We start from the raw sequence: 14,984 nt of genomic DNA, 5'->3' as shown, positions 1-14,984 counted from the left end.
ACTCTGTGATCATTCCTTAAACACATTTTTGGTTAGGCTAATGCTTGTAATCCCAGCACTTTGGGAGGCCGAGATGGGAAGATCACCTGAAATCAAGAGTTCGAGACCAGCTTGGCCAACATAGTGAAACCTCGTCTCTACTAAAAATGCCAAAATTAGCTGGGGGTGGTGGTGCATGCCTGTACTCCCAGCTACTCGGGAGGCTAGGGCAGGAGGATTGCTTGAACCTGGGAGGTGGAGGTTGCAGTGAGCTGAGATAGCACCACTGCACTCCAGCCTGGGTGGCAGAGCAAGACTCCATCTCAACAATAACAAAAATACATTTTCATCAACATATTTATAATTCATATACTTTTCTGTATTTAAGTTGCTAAAGTTTATAGGAGGCTGTAGTTTTGGACAAGCTTCCTGTACTAGCCCCTAGCACACCAGAGCAAACCAGAATAGTCACTTGTGCTAAGTGCCAAGTAATCAAACTGAACTTTGAAATCAGGGCCAGTTTTCCAAAAGCAGGAGATTCACAGCACCAATCAGAAGGGGCCTAGTTTACCTGAGCCAGCATGACAAGGAAATCCCTCTGTTTTAACCCTATAAGGAAGGTAACTTTGAAATGACCAATCTGATTTTTGTTCCCTCTTTCTATTTTCTTCAACCCTTTTGTGCTTATAAAGCCAAACCCCTCTGCTCAACTCACTGGAATACTATTCTAGAATCACAAATAAAAACCAATTATACTAAATTTGCCATAATTTTGTTTTTTTGACAAAGTTATGCTTCAATTTTTTTGTTTGTTTTTTTACAAATCAGACAAAGTAAGCATCCCCAAGTGTACTGTGTAGAGCATTCAGTCACAAAGGTTCTGTTTGTTTTAGCAGATCTCAGGAAGATCTGCTCAATGTAAGCTGTGTTTTAGCATCACAAAAACTCACCTCCCCACCTTGATTATTTTTTGAGAGGACAGGGAAAATGTTGATGTAAACTTTGGAATGCCTTTATGGAATTTTAGGCTAGTGGTTCCCATGTGTCCTATTAGCCAACATTTCCCACCAGATTTATTCTCATCCTCTTCTAAGTTTGGGAACCCCACATCTCTTCTGGGGTCACAGTTCCCTGTTTCATGAGGGACAGGTAAAAGCCAAGTCTCTCTCTTGCATCTTTTTATCTTTTTTTTTTTTTTTTTGAGACGGGAGTCTCACTCTGTTGCCCAGGATGGAGTGCAGTGGTGCAATCTTGGCTCACTGCAGCCTTCGCCTCCCGGGTTCAAGCTATTCTGTCTCAGCCTCCCGAATAGCTGGGATTATAGGCACTCGCCACCACGCCAGGTTAATTTTTGCATTTTTAGTAGAGTCGGGGTTTCACCATGTTGACCAGGCTGGTCTTGACCCCTGGCCTCAAGTGATCCGCCCGCCTCGGCTTCCCAAAGTACTGGGATTACAGGTATGAGCCACTGCGCCCCCGGCGTAAATCTTTTTTTCTTTTCTTTTCTTTTTTGAGACAAAGAGTCTCGCTCTGTAGCCCAGGCTGGAGTGCAATGCCGCGATCTCGGCTCACTGCAGCCCCCACCTCCCGAGTTCAAGCGATTCTCCTGCCTCAGCCTCCCCAGTAGCTGGGATTACAGGCGCATGCCACCACGGCCGGCTAATTGTGTGTGTGTGTGTGTGTGTGTGTGTGTGCGTGTGTTTGTATTTTTTTTTTTTTTTTTTTTTTTTTTAGTAGAGATGGGGTTTCACCATGTTGGCCAGGCTGGTCTCGCACCCCTGACCTCAAGTGATCCACCCGCCTCGGCCTCCCAAAGTGCTGGAATTACAGGCGTGAGCCACCGTGCCCGGCCATAAAGCCTTTTTTGAAAAATGAAACCTATGTCTCATTTTGACTCTACATCAAGAATAAAGACTGAAATGAAACGCTAATTCATAGGGCAGCAGGTCTTTTAGTCATTTTTTTAAACCTCTTTGGTGGCCATGGCGCATTTTGAGAACGTGGTGAACGCTGTAGACCCTTTCCCTCCAAACATCGCAAAATACTGTCTGTTAAAGAAGAGACTGATCTCACTGGCACCATCTGTAGTTTTTGCACAACTGGTCACTCTCTCCACTGTCCGGTTCGCCGGTCTGGAACTCGCCTTGGCCAGCGAATCGTTGCTGAAGTCTGGCGAGGACTCCTCCTCTAGGACTACAGTCGCGGGGTGGGTGGGGTCGCTTGGAGGCAGCTGGCTCCGCCCGGCCGCGGGCGAGTCCGGAACACAGTTACCCTTCCCTGTTGCCCACCGGAGGGCAAAGGGAAAGGAAGGCGCCAGGCCGGAAACGGAAGAGAAGGCGGGGACGTGTTTGGCAGCGGGACGCACTGCTTCAGTTGTGTTCCTGGTTCATTTTGTGTCTCGGCGATGTTTCCCAGAGTCTCGACGTTCCTACCTCTTCGCCCCCTTTCCCGCCACCCTTTGTCCTCTGGAAGCCCGGAGACATCAGCGGCTGCGATTATGCTACTCGCTGTTCGGCACGGAACAGTCAGGTACCGCAGTTCAGCGCTCTTGGCCCCATAGGTCCTCAGGCAACCCCGTGCCCCGTCCTGTACATCCTCCGACTTCCTGGGGTCGATGTTATTACCTGCTGGGTCTTAGAAGCTATTACTTTAAATCTGAGGAAAGAGAAATCCCAGAAAGAAAAGATGACTTGCCCGAGGTCATAGTGTGCGTGAAAACAGAGCTACGATTACAAGCCTGGTCGCTGTGCTCTACCACACGCCGCGCCTCATTCCTCTTGTCATCATCTCCTGTCAGTTTACCCAGGTTTTTACCTTTTGCCTCCCAAGATTTATTTGATAGTCTCATTTGTTTTCCTTCATTTATTCTTTAGTTCATTACTGAAGAACTTGAAAAACAGCGTGCCAGTACTGGTTGTAAACCCCAAGTGAGACAGTCCTGCCATCGCGGAGCGTGTAGTTCCAGCAAGTAGACAATTCAAGCGCTATGTAGTGAAGTAATAGCTGAGATAGTGTAGGTAAGCACAGAGTACACTATTCAGCCGACATGAATGAATATTTGCTGGGATAGCAAATAGGGACACCTAACCATTGTAGGGGAGACTCAAGATATCGTTTCCGGAAAAGTCTGATGAAATCTGAAGGAGGACCACTGGTTGAAGTTAGCCAGGAAAAAAAGGGAATTGCGACATACTTGGTTTTGGTATTTATCCTCCGAGGACTTTATTATGAAAACCTAATTCCACTGCATAAATTCCATGTGTAACGTTCAGAAGGCAGTTTGGTTAAGTACAGTGCTGAATAGTAGCAGTGAAGATAGGAAGGACCGGCTGAATGGAGGAGAAAAATTGCACAGGTAGAATTAAAGGGATGTGACATCATGGGATAATGGTAGGGTAGTCAGAGATAGCAAAAATTTCAACTGGCTGCGTTGGAGTATTAGGGTATCCTTAATGTTAACCGAAGAATGCGGAGCCAGGCTTGAGAAAGATTTTTACATATATTATAATTTTTAGAAAACAAAAAATACCTGTTTATGTTAGGGGGCCTTTTAATATAGAAAGTGTGAAAAATGGAAAGTCAGTCTGAAAGAGGACTCTTGAATGTGGTGTTGAAGGTGTTGCATTTGAAGTACTGATGAGATGCTGTCAGTGGAAACAAACTCAGGTGGGAGGTTAGGTCTAGAGTTTTATTATTTTTAGTGCTAGGGAGTTACTTAGACGTGATTTTCCTATAATGTAGATTGCTTTCTGTGGTATGATAGCAGTCTTGAAAGAAAACAGTGTAGTAAAGAATACATGTGAGATTCATTCCTCTGATTACCACCTTTCTATTAAAATACCTTGAATAGTAACTTTAAATGTAAAATAATGACCATTTTCTTAAATAGATTGTACCATATATTGAATATTATAATGAGAGTCGTGTGTACTGATTATGAGGATACTAGTTATGCAGTTTTTTATTCTAATTTTAAAGTGCCTGATTTGATAGCCTCTGACGTTTTCATAAGCAGATCAAATAGTTTCAGCATTTTTTGAAACTGCCATTTTCTCTTTCATGTAAGTATCCTTAACCTGCGGCTGCCATTTTCTGGCTTTGAGAACTTGATACTATATATATATATTCTGGGACAGAGTCTTGCTCTGTCGCTTAGGCTGGAGTGCAGTGCGCGATCTCGACTCACTGCAACCTCTGCCTCCCGGGTTCAAGCGATTCTTCTGCCTCCGCCTCCCAAGTAGCTGGGACTACAGGCACCCACCACCACACCTGGCTAATTTTTGTATTTTTAGTAGAGACTGGATTTCACCATATTGGCCAGGCTGGTCTCGATACCCCTGACCTCATGATCCGCCCACCTCCGCCTCCCAAACTGCTGGAATTACAGGCGTGAGCCACCACGCCCAGCCGAACTTGATACAATATTTAACCCAGGGTCTGATACAGGCTCTTGAGCTCACCTGCATGAGAATCACCTGGGGTCTTAGTTAAAATGTTAAATTCCAAACTAAGAACTGTGTTTTAAGTCAGCTCCCTATGTGATTTGTATAACCTCTAGAGATTCATAACCACTACTTTAACTTCTGTGGGCAACAGTTTGTACTGTAAAGTGAGAATAAACGAAACCTGTTCTGTTAAATTGTAAGGATTAAGTAACATACATAGCTACTGTAATGTGGTCCTCTGACCAGCAGGGTTAGCGTCACCTGTGAGTTTGTTAGAAATGCAAATTCTCAAGTGTCTCCCGGACAAAGCTGTTGAATCCGAATTCTTTGGTGGGACCAAAGTGTGTTTTAGCAAGGAGCATAGATGATTTCTGTGGGCCAGGTGTGGTGGCTCACACCTGTAATCCCAGCACTGTGGGAGGCGGGCAGATCGCTTGAGCCTAGGAATTCAAGCCTGGGCAACATGGCGGAACCCTGTCTCTACAAACAATTAGTCCCAGTTGCTCAGGAGGCTGAGGTGGGAGGATCACCTGAGCTCAGGGAGGTCGAGGCTGCAGTGAGCTGAGATCACACCACTGCACTCCAGCCTATCTGACAGAGTGACGCCCTGTCTCAAAAAAAAAAAAAAAAAAAAAAAAATTCTATGCATATTAAAGTTTGAGAAGCAGTGCTGTAGCACGTCAGCTTCATAAAGGCAGGGACCATGAAATTCTTATTTACTAATATATTGTCAGTACCTAATATAGTGCCCACCACAGAGTAGATATTCACTATATTTAACGAATAATTTTTAATATACCCTCTTACTGAAACTAACACATTCAGAGTTTTGAAAGTTCTTCAGTAATCAAATACCAAAACAAGTTTTTAACCCCACAGAATAAAAGTGGATATTTGGATTACTTAGAATTAGGAAATCTTTTTGCATGAGTCTAATATAGATGTAATCATTTGTGTTGTTCTTTTTCATAAATGTATCTAGTGAAGAAAGCACAAATGACATTTCTAGCCATTGATTATTCTCTTTTCTGTTCCATTCTAGCTTACCTTACAAATGGTTATGGGTTAAGTAGCATGTAGCTCGATGAGAATGTTGATCAGATTAGATAACACCCACTCAGAAAGTTTTTTTGACATAATCTTCTTTATTGATAGAAATTTATTTTTGTATTGTTTAATTATAACTTTTTAAAGAGGTATTGTGTTAAGAGCAAGGACTTGCAGTCAGTCACATTTGGGTTTGAGAATAATAAATTGTCATTTATTAACCATGTCAGTGTTTTTCTACAGAACCCTGGGGTAAATGGAGGGAGGGAACAGACTTGGGAGCACCAGCACCCCCAGACCTCCCCTGGCCACCCCAAGGACCAAGTGATCAATATCTCAGCACACCTCTACTTATTTGTGGCACACAGTGTGTCTTAGTTCTTAGTGAGCTGTGAGCTACATGACTTTGGGACTTCTCTGATTTTCAGTTTCCTTGTCTGCAAAATAGAGACTTTAGGGAGTTAATGTGGGCATGAGAAATGTAAATAAAGTATATTACACAAGATGAGGCATGTAGTATATGCTAATAAATGGTAAGTTGCTGCTGTTATGGTTGTTAACAATGATTATAAAAAGAGACCAGCGTGACCAACATGGGGAAACCCCATCTTTGCTAAAAATACAAAATTAGCTGGGCGTGGTGGCACATGCCTACAATCCTAGCTACTCGGGAGGTTGAGGCAGGAGAATCGCTTGAACCCAGAAAGCGAGGTTTGCGGTGAGCCGTGATCGCGCCATTGCACTCCAGCCTGGGCAACAAGAGCGAAACTCCGTCTTAAAAAAAAAAAGCAATGGAAAGGGCTTGAATTGAAAAACAATTTTAGATACATAGTTTTTTACTTTATTGTAAGTAAGTTTTTTACTTTATTGTAGACTGCATTGTATTTTTCATTTTTTTCTTTAATGCATCTTTCCAGGACAAAAAATAACATCCAAAGATATTTTGGCACTAACAGCGTGATCTGTAGCAAGAAAGATAAGCAGTCTGTTCGAACTGATGAGACTTCCAAGGAGACTTCAGAGAGCCGAGACAGTGAAAAGGAAAATACGAAAAAAGACTTGTTAGGCATTATTAAGGGCATGAAAGTTGAATTAAGCACAGTAAATGTACAAACAACAAAGCCCCCCAAAAGAAGACCACTTAAAAGTTTGGAAACTACAGTTGGCAGGCTTCGAAGAGCTACAGAATATGCTCCAAAGAAGAGGTAAATTTAATTGTAATTCAAATGTTGTTTGAAACTCCAGTAAGCTTTTTCTTTTGGTAAAAAATATTTTTAATACAAATACTTGGGAAATGTTGAATTAATGAAGAATAAATATCAGCTTGTAAACACAGGGACTCTAATAATTACTCGAGGCTGGGCATGGTGGCGCACACCTGTAATCCCGGCACTTTGGGAGGCCGAGGCGGGTGGATCACTTGAGGTCAGGAGTTTGGAGACCAGCCTGGCCAACATGGTGAAACCCTGTCTCTACTAAAAATACAAAAATCAGCTGGGTGTGGTGGTGCGTGCTTGTAATCCCAGCAACTTGGGAGGCTGGGGCAGGAGGACTGTTTGAACCCAGGAGGCAGAGGTTGCAGTGAGCCAAGAATTGTGCCACTGCACTCCAGCCTGGGGGACCGAGCGAGACTCTGTCTCAAACAACAACAACAACAAAATAATAATTACTTGAGAAATGCTGTTATTGTATTATATTTAAATAACAAGAGGATATCTGTACACAATCCAGAGAAAGGAAAGGAGAAGTGATCTCATTGAGAATTTCACACACTTACATATTTATCAGTGTTATTAACTGCCATGTAATTGCCTCTTTAAGCTGTTAATTAACAATATCATTTACATCTTGATTTGAAGGTAGCTTAATGTCTGTAAAGGACTTGCTTATTTAAAATTTTCCGTTTTAAAGATTGCTGGAATAAAGTTTTAGCATGTTGATTACAACTGCTTTATATGACTTCCCTTGATCAATACCTCTCAGTGCTTTCAGCTTTCTTGGTAGTTTCCTCAGAGTATTAAAATTATTTATGTTTGTCAAAAGAGTATTATATTTAATTCTAAATGCAATCAGTGATACTTGGCATTGTGTGGTAGGTTAAATGGCAGTATTTTTTTTAGTGCTATGTAATGATGTATTTCAATGATGTCATTAATTCAAGTAGTAAGGTATGTGGCTTTAGGATACTCATCACTGACTTCTCTTACCAGAACAAACAAATTTTAATAGTCTTCTGTTTCCTAGACTGATTTAACATTTTAATGGAACTTCTTGGTTTCTACATTATATCAAAAATACCTCTAGAAAGTATGATTGGGTAGTAGAGTAAGCTAATTCAGACTATCAGTACCCATAATAGGTACTTCCTCCTCCTCCTCCTGCTTTTAGAAACAAAATGGTTATATATAAGTATATGGAAATAAATAATACAAACATATATAAATACTTTTCAAGAATGGCATTTTTAAAGCTCCTAGACCTATTTATGACCCATCATGCTCTTTATTTTAATTATAATTGAATTAGCGATTACAGAAATGGTAAAGTGAGTTGAATGCTTTGGAAAGAATCAGTAAAGGTCATTTAAAATTTTTTTTTCCAATTAGGTATGAGTGAGGCAAACATACATGTGTGGGAAGATCATACACTTAGATTGCTTTGTAAGCTTTCTTACATTCTTGCTCCACTTTTCCACTTAAACTAAAATTGAAAATACTGGAGGATGGGTGTGATGTATATAAAAGATGTGTCTTAGAACCTCTATCAGTGGTCCTATGTTCAAAGCAGAGGCTTTGGTTCCACATCAAAAGACTGGTGAATGAGGTACATTTGTTTTGAGTTTTAAAAAGGTGTCTTTTAATGATGTTTTCCTCCCCTCCCTCTTTTTCAAGGACTCCAAGGTGCATGGGATTAGGTTAGTCATGGTCTTTGCTTCATGAGGCACTGTCATCATTGCTTCATACATAGACTGCTTTTCTTTGTTTGTATTGAAGATTGAACCTTCATTGATATGGTTACCATGGCTACACTACCTCCCAAACTTAGTGGCATAAAACATTCATTCATTATGCTCACAGATTCTGTGGGTTAGCGATTTGACTAGAACACAGTGGGGGAAGGCCAATCTGTGCTGTGTGATGTCTGGGGCCTCAGTTGGAAGACTTAGAAGTCTGAGGCTGGAATTGTCTGAAGTTTGCTCACTCATAGGTCTGGCAGTTGATGCTGGCTGTCAGCTGAGACCTTATTAGCAGAAACACCTACATGTGGCTTTCTTTGTGAGCTGGGCTTTATCCCTGCATGGTGGCTGGGTTCCAGGGCGCGTGTCTCAAGAGAAAGTGAGCCAAGAGAAAGTTGTATTTTCTTTTTAATTACCTAGCCTTGTAATAAGATTGGACATTACCGTGCTTACCCTTGTTCCACATTGATTTTCCTGGGATATTTGTTTTTATCACAACCACTCCTGAGAAACAATCTTGACAAATATATAATGTCATTGATAGGAATGGAGCAATATACAGTTGGTCCTCTGTATGTGCAGGTTCTGCATCCACAGATTCAACCAATTTCTGATCGAAAATATTAAAAAAGAAAAAATACAGTATAACTACTTACATAATTAGGTATTATAAGTAATCCAGAGATAATTTAAAAGTATTCGGAGGATGTGCATTACTTATATGCAGGTACTCTGCCATTTTATATAAGGGGCTTGTGCATCCATCCTGGTGGGGGCCAGAGATGTTCCTGGAAACAATGCCTGTATCCCACAGCCCCACCTCCCCCAACCCCTGCAGATATTAAGGGACTGCTGTAATGTTACTGTGAACTGCCTTATTTACATGATTATTGACATGGTTGTATTTGCCTGTGCTGCCCCAGAGTACCTTAGGACACAGTTTGGGAGCCAGGGTCCCAGATGGAGAGCTTGTGTCTTCTCTACTCATCTTTAGCTAAGGTAGATTCCGGGCTGGGATCTGGAATCGTCTGAGGGCCCTTTTCCAGTGGTTGATACTGGCTGTTGGCTGAGGCTTTAGCTAGGGCTCTTGGCCGGTACACTTACCCATGGCCTTTCCATGTGGCCTGGGTTTCTTGCCTGGTAGCTGGGTTCCACAGACAAATGTCTTGAGAGATGGAAGTGAAAGCTGTATCACATTATTTGATCTAGCCTCAGAAGCTGCAGTGTGTTACCTCTATCTTGTTCTGTTCATCAAGGCAGTCACAAAGTTTCCCCTGGTTTTCAGGGAGGGAAGATAGATCTCCCTCTTGATGGATATATGGCAATGTTTTGGAAGAGCATGTGGAACCAGAAGTAATGCTGTCATTATTTTCTGAAAGTATAATCTGCTTATCAGGTACATCTGGTACCTGATAACTGTAGAATTTCAGCTATACTATAGGCAACATTGTCATGGCAAAATTGACCCCTAATTCATAGATTGCATCTGGCCTGGGAGAACTGTGGGTACCTAATGGGGATACCATATTTAGGACTTAAATGCAGTGATTCTTCTTACTGCACGTCTTTTGCAGGGACCCTGGAAACTGCATGTGGCCTTGTTACAAGAGATACTGGCTCCTGTGGGGCAGTAAGCCCGGCAGCTTGCAGATCTCATATCCTTACTCTAAGATGATTGACTATGTGAAGTGTCACCTGCATGAACACTACAATAACTCCCACTGAGAAGGAGACCCAAGGCTGCCCTGCCGGCCTGCTGTGGTTCTGTCTTTCATCTTCCTGAATGGACTGGGCCAGGTGTCACCTGTAGTGGTCCTTTGGGTCTGAATGTTTAGTGGAACCTGAGAATATCCCTGGTGATGCAGCAGTAACCAAAATTTCTAGCATCTGCTTTAACTTCCTCTTAACCTGATTCATTTGGAAGGCATCAGCTAACTATTACTCACTTAATTGATCCCTGCTGGAAATTTAGATTATTTCTGGTGTTTCACTAGTATGAAATGATGCTATGTTTAAGATTGTTTATTCATTCAGCAGCTTTCTCTTGCCATTATATTTCACACACCATCCAAAGTGCTAGAGATTGGACATTGAACAAAACAAAGTCTCTGCTTCCTACATTAAAATGGGAGGAGGGATGTAGGAGAGGAGATGTATGTACAACACACACACACACACACACACACACACACACACACAATGTCTGTACTATGTCAGGTGGTGAAACATGAAGAAAAATAAGAGTGATGGAGTTGGGCCAGGCACAGCCTGTAATTCCAGCACTTTGGGAGGCTGAGGCAGGAGGATTGCTTGAGTCTAGGAGTTTAAGACCAGCCCAGCCAACATAGTGAGACCCAGTCTCTACAAAAAATGAAAAAAAAAAAATAGCTGGGTGTGATGGCACGCACCTGTAGTCCCAGCTACTCAGGAAGCTGAGGCAGGAGGATTGCTTGAGCTGAGGAGGTTGAGGCTGCAGTGAGCTGTGGTTGTGTCACTGTACTCCAGCCTGGGTGGGAAAAAAAAAAAAAAGAATGCGGGGGCTGGAGAGGTGCTATTTTTAAGAATAATTAGGGAAGAACTCTGATAAGGTAACATTTGAGCAAAGATTAGAATCAAATTAGGGATAAAGCCATGTAGATATCTGAAAGATGAATTCCTTTTCAGGCATAGAGGATAGAACTGCTTAGGCCTTGAGGTTGGAGTATGCAGTATCCTTCAAATTCCAGAAATTTGTTTCTTTTCTTTCGTTTTTTGATACAGAGTCTTGCTCTGTTCCCCAGGCTGGAGTGCAGTGGCACAATCGCCTCTACCTCTGGGCTCAAGCAATCCTCCCACCGCAGCCTCCCGAGTAGCTAGGACTACAGACATGCACCATCACATCTGGCTAGTTTTTTTTTTTTCTTTTTGTAGAGATGGTGTTTCACTATGTTGTCCAGGCTGGTCATGAACTCCTGGACTCAAGTAATCTGCCCACCTTGGCCTCCCAAAGTGCTGGGATTACAGGCGTGAGCCACCACGCCCAGCTGTTTATTTTCTTTCTTTCTTTTTTTTTCTGTTTATTTTCTTTAAACACATATTCTTAAAAGTGGAATTGCTAGGTCAAAAGATGTGCATTTTTTTTTTTTGCCTTTGATATATGGCACCAAGTTGCCTGCCAAAAGCGGTGCCAATTTAAGTATCCACTCAGTAGTTTCTTTCCCTCATCAGAATTCTTTTCTGAAGTTGTATGTCATACAGTTTATTTTAAAGAAATGTAAAAAGTACAGAATGTTATGAAGGGGAAAAGTTTGTATTGATGAAATCGTTTTAATTACAGGATAGAATAGATTGTTAAAAGATACTTTAACAAGTTCTCCTTACATTGTTAAAATATATGAAGAAAGATCCCTGTATGTAAAAATTATTCAATGACAGGCTCCCTCACAATTTTTATTAATTAGAACATTTCAAATTATAAAGCCAGAGAGTATAACTATATAGGAAACCATTGTTATGAAGTGTATGATTCTAGAAAATGAATATTCATCTATGTTCTGTGTATACTTTGATCAAATATATTAAAATTTGAAAATGAAGTTCACCAGTTTATGAAAGAAATACAATGACTTTGGAATAAGGTTAAAGCTTTATTCACAGATAAGTTTTAAAAGCACATTTTATTTTAACTGTTATATTTCTTTTTTTCTTTTCTATTTTTGGAGACAGACTCTCACTCTGGCTCAGGCTGTAGTGCAGTGGAAAAATCATGGCTCACTGCAGCCTCTACCTCCTGTGCTCAAGTGATCCTCCCACTCAGCCTCACCAGTAGCTGGAACTATAGGCACATGCCACCATACCTGGCTAATTTTTTTTTTCCTTTTCTTTTCTTTTTTTCTCTATCCCAGGCTGGTCTCAAACTCCTGGGCTCAAGCAATCCTCCCGCCTCAGCCTCCCAAAGTGCTGGAATTACAGGCATGAGCCACCGTGCCCGACCCCTTGTTTCATTCTTCTGTTTTTCTTCTATTCCTATCAGATTTTAGATCTTTCATACCTTAGTTAAGTCCTTAAAATCTTTCTCCAAGAACTTCAGGAATTTGGGAAGTTTAACTTTCGTATTAGGTAACGGATCGTAATATAGAAAGCCAGGTATAGTAAAACATTAATTTGGATCCCACTCATTGAGATGTCAGTTCTTAGTGAGTTAAAAAATGTTGCAAATAGCCAGGCATGGTGGCAGATGGCTATAGTCACAGCTACTCAGGAGGATGAAATGGGGGGCTTGCTTGAACCCAGGACTTTGAAGCCAGACTTGACATATTGAGACCCCTGTCTCTTAAAAAAAAAAAAAGGAAAAAATGTTGTAAATAATTTATTTTCTTTTTATAATAGAATGTTTTTCTATTAACTTGCTTCAATTTAGGAAGCTTTTGAAAGCTTTTTCTTATGAAAAATTTAAAACATGTGCAAAGAACACAAAATGGTATAACCCCTTTCTACTGTTGCCCAGCTTCAACAGTGATCAACATTTTGCCATTCTTGTATCATCTATGCCTTCACCCACTTTCCATCTCCTACTTGATGATGATTTGTGGCTCTTTTTTTTTTCCAGGTAAAATTTACATATATTAAAGTGTACAAATCTTAGCTGTAGGATTTTGACAAACAGGGACTGTGACCCACACACTTACCAAAACACTATGTTTTTCATTTTCACCTTCCCAGTCAGTAGCCATCAGTCCTGAGGCAATTGCTGTTTTGATTTTTTTTTTCGCCTCAGATTAGTGTTCCCTGTTCTGGAACTTGATATAAATGGAATCACAGATTTTTTTTTTTTTTTGACAGAGTCTAGTTCTGACACCCAGGCTGGAGTGCAGTGGCGCAATCCTGGCTCACTGCAACCTCCACCTCCCAGGTTCAAGCGGTTCTCATGTCTCAGCCTCCAGAGTAGCTGGGATTTTACAAGCATGTGCTGCCATGCCTGGCTAATTTTTATATTTTATATTCTTTGTGTCCAACTTCTTTCGCTTGATCTAATGTCTGTGAAAGTCATTCATGTTGTCATGAGCTGAGTACTCTTCCGTTGTATGGATGTATCACAATTTGTTTTTCTGTTCTGATGATAGACTTTTAGGTTGCTTCCAGTAAAGTTTCTGCGAACTGGTTAACCTGCCTTTATATTTGCTTACAATATATATTGTTTCTGAAATACAATAGCATCTAATTAAAAATTCCACTAATTTATAATTTTTGAGGCCGATCTGTCCCTCACCCCTCTACCTTAATATATTGTTCTGAGTTAGTGTTGTGCTTCAGCAAATATCCATTAATTTTAACATTTAACATTTCAAAGTTTATATAAAACTGGTACCTAATAGTTGAGAATTCTTGCCTTTGTCAGAAATTGAATTGAATACTTTTTTGAACACCAGTGTTTTCTCCAAAAATCATTTCACTTTTCACTAAACTAATGGTGTAATAAGCAACCTCTCTTTTTTGTTTTTTGTGTTTTTTTTGTTTGTTTTGTTTTGGTTTTTTTGAGACAGAGTCTCGCTCTATCTCCTAGGCTAGACTGCAGTGGCGTGATCTTGGTTCACTGCAGCCTCCACCTCCCGGGTTTAAGCAATTCTCTTGCCTCAGCCTCCCGAGTAGCTGGCACTTACAGGCGCACGCCACCACACCCAGCTAATTTTTGTATTTTTAGTAGAAATGGGGTTTCACCCTGTTGGCCAGGCTGGTCTCGAACTCCTGACTCAAGTGATCTGTCTGCCTCGGCTTCCCAAAGTGCTGAAATTACAGGCATGAGCCACCGCACCTGGTCAATCTCTCTTTTTTTCTTTCTCATTTGTTTTTCATTTTCTTTTTCAGAATTGAGCCCCTGAGTCCTGAGTTGGTGGCAGCTGCATCTGCTGTGGCAGATTCTCTCCCTTTTGATAAGCAAACAACCAAGTCAGAGCTGCTGAGCCAGCTGCAGCAGCATGAGGAAGAGTCAAGGGCACAGAGAGATGCAGAGCGACCTAAAATTAGGTGAGTGAATCAAACCCTTAAGTCAGTAATGTTTATATCTCAAAATGGGCCATTTTCATGTGGCTAGTGAGTAATACACATAATATATACCACGTAAGTGGAATTTGTATATAAAATATACCACATAATTTTAGCAATTCAACTTTTTAAAAAACTTATGTCTTAAGTATGATTATAGTTTTTAAAAAAACAATTGAATAAAGTTTCCTTTTAGGAAGTTACAGTTTCTTGTCCATGAAAAAATAAATGGTAAATTCAGTAATGTTATTAAAAATAAATAACAGAATAAGGTAGCTTCTCTGAGAAAAGTAATTTTTTTCAGTTAAATACCTTGCTGGTTTTATGCACAGTATGATAATCTTCAGGTCTGTTGCCTTCTCCTTTCCTCTTCTGTATTTCATCTGACATCGTTCCACTTACTCTCTTCATCTCTCATTTTATACCATGTTATACTACTTGCTGCCTACATTATAGTAAGTAGTAAGTATAGTAAGTAGTAACACTGCCTCATTTTGGAGAGTGATCTAAATCAGTTGTTCTCAATGAGCGTGTAT

The 14,984-nt window shown here is 40.8% G+C and overlaps 1 protein-coding gene across 1 annotated transcript in view; it reads left to right on the top strand.

Moving 5' to 3' along the window:
* Window positions 1–2,242: 2,242 nt before the first annotated feature.
* MRPS31 (mitochondrial ribosomal protein S31) overlaps window positions 2,243–14,984 on the top strand; it is a 37,184-nt gene continuing 24,442 nt past the window's right edge. The window contains exons 1-3 of the mRNA XM_024231096.3: window positions 2,243–2,508; window positions 6,389–6,676; window positions 14,272–14,430. Coding sequence (XP_024086864.2) covers window positions 2,384–2,508; window positions 6,389–6,676; window positions 14,272–14,430 — 572 coding nt within the window. The 5' untranslated portion in view covers window positions 2,243–2,383. The remainder of the gene's footprint in view (window positions 2,509–6,388; window positions 6,677–14,271; window positions 14,431–14,984) is intronic.

This window comes from Pongo abelii, chromosome 14, assembly GCF_028885655.2.
Source record: "Pongo abelii isolate AG06213 chromosome 14, NHGRI_mPonAbe1-v2.0_pri, whole genome shotgun sequence".
NCBI lineage: Eukaryota > Metazoa > Chordata > Mammalia > Primates > Hominidae > Pongo > Pongo abelii.
Note: the sequence above shows the minus strand (reverse complement) of the source record. Positions and strands in the feature narration are given on the sequence as shown.